The sequence below is a fragment of the Olea europaea genome, chromosome 11 (assembly GCF_002742605.1).
Source record: "Olea europaea var. sylvestris chromosome 11, O_europaea_v1, whole genome shotgun sequence".
NCBI classification, from domain to species: domain Eukaryota; kingdom Viridiplantae; phylum Streptophyta; class Magnoliopsida; order Lamiales; family Oleaceae; genus Olea; species Olea europaea.
In genome coordinates this window covers 29,124,372-29,130,996 of record NC_036247.1, presented here as the reverse complement: position 1 = coordinate 29,130,996, position 6,625 = coordinate 29,124,372, and the positions used below count along the sequence as shown (strand labels likewise).

The following is a 6,625-nucleotide window of genomic DNA, read 5'->3' as shown; positions in this document are numbered from 1 at the left end:
CTCTCTCTATATATATATATATATATATATATATATATATATAGACACACACTCACACGCACAAGCATCACACAAACAAGTGTGTATATGTGTTTTCTAAGGGATTTTTGTTGAGGTGACAGATAAAATTCAAGACAAAGGCAACGGACGTTTGGCTATTGATCACTACCATCAGTGGAAGGTACTTCACTATAGCATGTTTATTCCAACTTTTAACGTTGGATGGGCCTGAATAGAAATTAATGTAAGAATTGAGCTAGGTTTACAGCAATTTATACAATCATCTCACATGGATGGACCCACGATTAAAAATCGAGGGCGGTATAAATTGCTTGTACAGCACAAGACCCTTAATTTAAACTTATTCCGTGTTGGTGTACATGACACTTGAATTATATTAATTCGGAGATAGTCTTTCTCTAATCACGTGGACTAAAATAATACGCTTAATAAGAAGATTTAGACCAAATTATTTATTTGAATAATGTGAAAAAATTTACATGATTTGCACTATGTAAACTTATGTGTAAACAAATACTTCACTTATAATTAAATAAGTCCCTGTTTAGCCCCCATTTTTTTAAAGCCTATTTTATCCAAATTCATTTTCAAGCATAAATTTTAGGGAATACAATTTTAACCACTCATTTCATCAATTTTTATCACAATCTGTTAAAAATTTAATTTTTAATCCAATCAATCAGGGGCCAAGAAAGTTTTTTAAAATTTAGAGTTCTTTTATTTAATTGAAGTTAATGTTAAAAAGTCACCTATTTATTTATTTATTTTGATAATACCATAAGGTGGTGCTTAGAAGTTTTTCCCATCGATTTTGGGTGGCATCTTTTATTAGGAGTTAAAAAAATCAGTGCTTGATATTTTTGGGTTTGAGTGGTTTAAAATTAACCAAAAATAATTTTAGTGTAATTTTGACCGATTCTTGTATCCCACCAAATCGACGAATTTTAATTGTTTCTCATATTTTATCATAATTTTACCCTTTATAAAATAATTATTTACAGGCCAATTTATTTTGTTCAAAACTAACTTGTACATAAAAATATATTAACTAAAAATTTATTTATAAGTAAACAAATTATATTATAATTAAAAAATTAATAATAAATAAATATTACGTTTAAGATAAATCTGTTTTATGTACTTTTTTTTTACAAAATAAAAATTCTACTAATAACGCAAAAATTCACTTGAAAATATAAAAAAAATGCTTATAAGTAAAAAGGAAATATTTAAAACTACAAAACTAATTTATAATTATAAATTTTATTTATAAGTAAAAAAAAAACTTAAAATTTTAATAAAACATTTAACTTTCTTTAACTTTTAACTTATATATTAACTTTTTGTATATATATATATATAAGTAAATTATCATTTGTAAGTAAAAAATTACATATAAGAAACTATAAATTGAAAATTTCACTAAGTAATTTATATGTAATTTTATTCTTTTAAAAAAAATTCACTAAGTAAGTTATATGTAATTTTATTCTTTTAAAAAAAATTCAAAAGGAATGGATAATAATCTCTCAAGTATTGATTGGACTATATTAAAAATTATTACTATAGTCACTAAAAATTGATCTACTCATAAACATTTAAAATCAGCACTTTTAGAAAAAGGTTATAATCGATACCTTGAAACTTCCAAGCGGGCCCTAAGAGTACTTTTAAATAGGGCTAGAAAAAAACTCCCGAATCAAACCGATCGAACCCGAACCGAGCAATTCTTCTTAAGTTAAATATATAACCCGAACGGGTATTTAAATCAAGAACTGACAGGTTTGGTTTGATTCTCGATTCTTGATCTAGAACCAAAAAACTAAATAAGAATTGAATCTGCCGAAAATTTTTAATTAATTTATTTTAAATAAGTTAAATTATTTTATTTTTTCTAAATAAATTTGTTAACTCGTTAATTTAACTCAAACCCAAAATTATGATTTTCCTATTTTTGATTTTTAGTTCAAAACCAATTTAATCAAATTGATTTAAGTTTTTTTATCCAAATCTTTTAATCTATCGTAGTACCGTTTCTACCGTTCTGAAGTAATCGAATTGAAACTCGACAACGCCTTTCTTAATTATTGTGAGCTCGCTATCTTCCTCTTCTTGTAACTTTAACAATCAAATCTATGAAATACACAACAAAGAAAGACGTAAAAGACGTATAAGATTGAACTATGTTATTTTGTAAGAGCTAAAATTGAACATATTATTAGTTTAATTAATGTAGTTTTGTAAATATTAAAATTTTTAACTATAATACGGAATCTGAAACTGAATGAAACCAAACCCGAACGGTTCCATAAATAAATTTGGTCTTAACAATTCTACTTACTAAATATTCGAAAATTTTGGATATGATTCGATTTTCATTAGAACCGAATAGTCGGACCATGTCCAGCCTTATTTTATATATATATATATAAACGCATTAACTTATAAGTAAACAAGCAAGTTTAAAATAAAATAACATTTTTATTGATCTAAGTTAAAAATATGCAAGTTTTTTATTTTGGCACAAATTAAATGTTAACTTCTGGAAAAAAAAAAACTATATATATTGAACAAGAGAAAAGTAAGTTATCAAACATATTTAAAGACAAAATTTGTTTAAAAGTAAATTTACTTTACTTTTTTAAGAGTTGCGCAATTGGCATGATAATAATATTCCTAGCCTGTGTAGGCCTACTCCCACCGCCTTTTTGCCTGATAAGCTCAACGAAAATACTGTTATAAATTTTTACATTTCAATACTTAAATGTTCTTTTGATAAAATGTAGCATCGAATGTTCTATTATAACACTACACCATCATCTTTGTACAATCTTCTAATCCAGTCCTCACTAAACATAATCCTACTAAATGTATCCCCTTAATACCAAATGTAACTTAGGTTGAATAAATTGTTATTTTGATATTTATAATTGAAAATTTTACTTATTTTGATAAGTGTTAGCTATTTTATGATACACACACACACAAATAAATTAAGTATGTTATTTTTTTTATTTAATTTCTCATTTTAGTATAAAATAGTAACATACTTTGAAAGGATAATATTGACTTACTATCAAAATGATACTCTCAAACAAATAACTTATTTTCAATTTTAATAGAAACAAAAGATTTAACAAAAATCTACTTATGAGTAGGGACGGAGGTGCAAGGGGTGACTACTCCACAACATTTTAAAGTTTTTTAAGAGATATGTAGAAACTTTTTAATATGTAACATAAACATATACTTTGTTCCCTCAATATTTTTTTCGCCTCTTACGATGAATGTCATAACTCCACTTAATTATATTCGTCTCCAGAGGTTTCGTAGGGAAAAACGTTAGCCCACGAATTTTAAGAAGTTGTCGTCTTATATCTATCCTCACGATATTTGCCCCACAAATGTTCCTACTAATTTTTTTCGTCTACAAATACGAACATTTCCCTACAAATACGAACATTTCCCTACAAATAAATTTTGTACGGAAAACATAAAATTCTTGTTGTGATAGCTTCACTACTTATAAGTTAAGCTCCACTACTTGTAAGTTGTAAGCTAACATGTTAAGCTTAGCCAAAAACGATAAAAGGATAACTCAAATATAACCTTTTTTTCATTTTAATTTCATTGGATTTCAATGATGAGTCTGTCCTTTTTTAATTACAAATATTCCACCTTCAAATTAGCTGTTGAGTTCCACGATAACAAGGAAACAATAACGAGAAATTCTTTGTACTTATTTTCAATAATGTTTCAGGAAGATGTGACTTTGATAAAGAAAGTGGGTTTGGGTTCTTATAGATTTTCAATTGCTTGGACGAGAATATTACCAGGTATATGTGTGCATACATATATTGCATCATTTTTTTTTTATCAAAAATAATAATCAATCTATTAGTTGTGTTTTTAATTGGTATTTCAGGAGGAAGATTAAGTGCTGGTGTAAATAGAGAAGGAATTAATTACTATAATGATCTCATAAACTTGCTCTTGGGCGAAGGTGTTGTTTTTTTATCTTTAACAATTATTCTTACCTTGTATGTTAAATATTAATTACTATAATGTTCTCATCATTTTTTGTTTACTTCAAGAGTTAAATGTTAAAACTAACGTAGTTTTATTTAAGAAGCGGAATTAAAATGATAAAAGATCTTACCTTGTATTCTTGTAAACTATTTTATAGGCATTATACCTTGTGCAACTATCTTTCATTGGGATGTTCCCCAATGTTTGGACGACGAGTATGGTGGCTTTCTAAGCCCTCGAATTGTGTAAGTAATTTAAAATTGCGTAACTAGGCACAATTACTTGGGAATTTTCGGAAAAAGAAAGCAAATTTAAAAGAAACAAGGATATTTATTCAGAAATATTTTGGAAATCCCCTTTAGACAAATTGGATTTCTGTACTATCAAGTTCAGCTCTTATACGAAAATTGAGTAAGTTAATGTTGCAGTTAAAACGTATTATACAGTGAAACTTTTTTTGATACATTCTTGTGTATTATAGGGAAGATTTTTCTGATTTTGCTGAGATTTGTTTCTGGGAATTTGGTGATCGTGTGAAACTTTGGATCACATTGAATGAGCCATGGAGCTTTTCTGTTTCCGGATATGCATTAGGTTCTTTTGCACCTGGCCGGGGTCCAACACACGAGGACCATGTAACAAAACCTGTCCATCGCCATAGATGCAATGTTCAGGATCCAATTATTTGCAGCGATGGAAGTCCAGGCACTGAACCGTATATTGTTGCACATCATTTGATCCTTGCTCATGCAGTAGCAGTTGATATATACAAGAAAAACTTTCAGGTTGTTGTTTTTATCTTATGCAAGCAATTCTGTTCACTTTTGAGATTTTGTCATAGTTTATGCAAATGCATTTGTGCAGAAACTCCAAGGGGGCAAGATAGGAGTCACAAATGTTACAGCATGGTATGAGCCACTCAATAACACAACAGCTGATAAAGAAGCTGCTTCAAGGGCAGTTGATTTTTCGTTGGGATGGTTAGTGGTTCTGCCTAGTTTCAAGAAGCCCAAGTACTTAGTTAATTTTCTGATTGAACCGTATCACAATTAGGGGCTGGCTTTTACCTGTTATTATTTTAAACATCTTTTAATTAGAATTTTTAGTTAGGGTTCTTCTTCGTCAGTTAGTCGTTATGGTTACTTCATAAGGTTTACTATTTAAGTACAATTAGAACTTTGTTAATTCTCGGTAGTTTTATGTATAAAAAATTGTGAATTTCTTAACTGTTTCCAATTGTTCAGTATTCATAGAGAATCATTGATGTCCAAATCTTTAATATTCTAGTGAGTCAACGAGTTTTTGAGTCACTTAGTTAGAATCAGTTCGGGGAGAAGGAAAAACTTTTCTTTTGTGAAGCCAAAGTACTTAATTAGTTTGGGGGTGGGCAAAAACTTGAACGTGATTAGAACCTCTCTTCGGTTGGTTTGAAACTTTAGTAATCAATTCTGAAGAATTTAGTTGAGACAAAAAAAATGGCTCCTGCTTTAGAAGTTTTCTTCCTGGTCGCAAGTCTCAATCCTATTTTGCGCTTTTTCAGGTTTGTAGCACCCGTGGTTACTGGTGATTACCCACCAGTTATGAGACGATTAGTAGGAGACCGCCTTCCCACATTTACACCAGAACAGGCTAATCTGGTGAAGGGATCCTATGACTTTTTAGGAATAAATTATTACACTACACAATATGCAACCAATTCACCTAAGACACCTGGTGCAAGACCAAGTTACAATACCGATCAGGAGGTTCAAACATCAAGTAAGTATGAGATCTTTTTCATGTAAATGATAACCTCATAAACATTATATGTCATGACACACTTGTAATGTGGTTCTCACTCTCTCAATACGCTGTAGCTGAACGTAATGGGACGCCGATTGGTGAACAGGTATGTTAATACTTTTCCCTTTCCTCAGAAATAAAAATTAGATATAGATCAGATAATCCAACAGTTTATGCTTCAGCATTTATTTACGCAGAAGAGATTTCAATGATTTATTCTATTGCATACATAATAATAGGCTGCTCAAAGATATAACCTATACCATTGGTTTCTATTGTTTATGTTGGGAATCTACTTATACATGCACAGCGGAAAATTAAATTATTTCGATTCCCATCCAATAGATCTCATTGTGTTTGGTTAGGAATTGTGATAGGATTGTACCTTTTCCAGATCTGCAATCCTTTTGCTTTTCTTTTCGTTCCACAACTTTGATTCGCCACCACAGCTGTCCAATTGTCCAGCCTCCAACGGTGATCCACACAGAGAATATGATTGCAGCCTCTAGGGTTTTCTCTTGTGCCAGCAAGAATAATGAAAATCTTAATGGACCTCAAACCATAGTTATGTATTTATATAAACCCAAACAGGCTCGGCCCTTTCGTTCCACAACTTTGATTCGCCACCACAGCTGTCCAATTGTCCAGCCTCCAACGGTGATCCACACAGAGAATATGATTGCAGCCTCTAGGGTTTTCTCTTGTGCCAGCAAGAATAATGAAAATCTTAATGGACCTCAAACCATAGTTATGTATTTATATAAACCCAAACAGGCTCGGCCCGGTCCGGTCC

At 30.2% G+C, this 6,625-nt stretch overlaps 1 protein-coding gene across 4 annotated transcripts in view; it reads left to right on the top strand.

Annotated features, from left to right (window-relative positions):
- LOC111403992 (beta-glucosidase-like) overlaps nucleotides 1–6,625 on the top strand; it is a 50,198-nt gene that overhangs the window by 37,989 nt on the left and 5,584 nt on the right. For all 4 annotated transcript variants that reach the window (XR_002704608.1, XM_023032688.1, XM_023032690.1 and 1 more), the window contains exons 3-10: nucleotides 123–181; nucleotides 3,782–3,857; nucleotides 3,947–4,024; nucleotides 4,208–4,295; nucleotides 4,532–4,835; nucleotides 4,915–5,030; nucleotides 5,591–5,808; nucleotides 5,907–5,938. Coding sequence is in view for 3 of the 4 variants with exons in the window: in XM_023032688.1 (XP_022888456.1) it covers nucleotides 123–181; nucleotides 3,782–3,857; nucleotides 3,947–4,024; nucleotides 4,208–4,295; nucleotides 4,532–4,835; nucleotides 4,915–5,030; nucleotides 5,591–5,808; nucleotides 5,907–5,938 (971 nt within the window). In the remaining variant the exon portion in view is untranslated. The remainder of the gene's footprint in view (nucleotides 1–122; nucleotides 182–3,781; nucleotides 3,858–3,946; nucleotides 4,025–4,207; nucleotides 4,296–4,531; nucleotides 4,836–4,914; nucleotides 5,031–5,590; nucleotides 5,809–5,906; nucleotides 5,939–6,625) is intronic.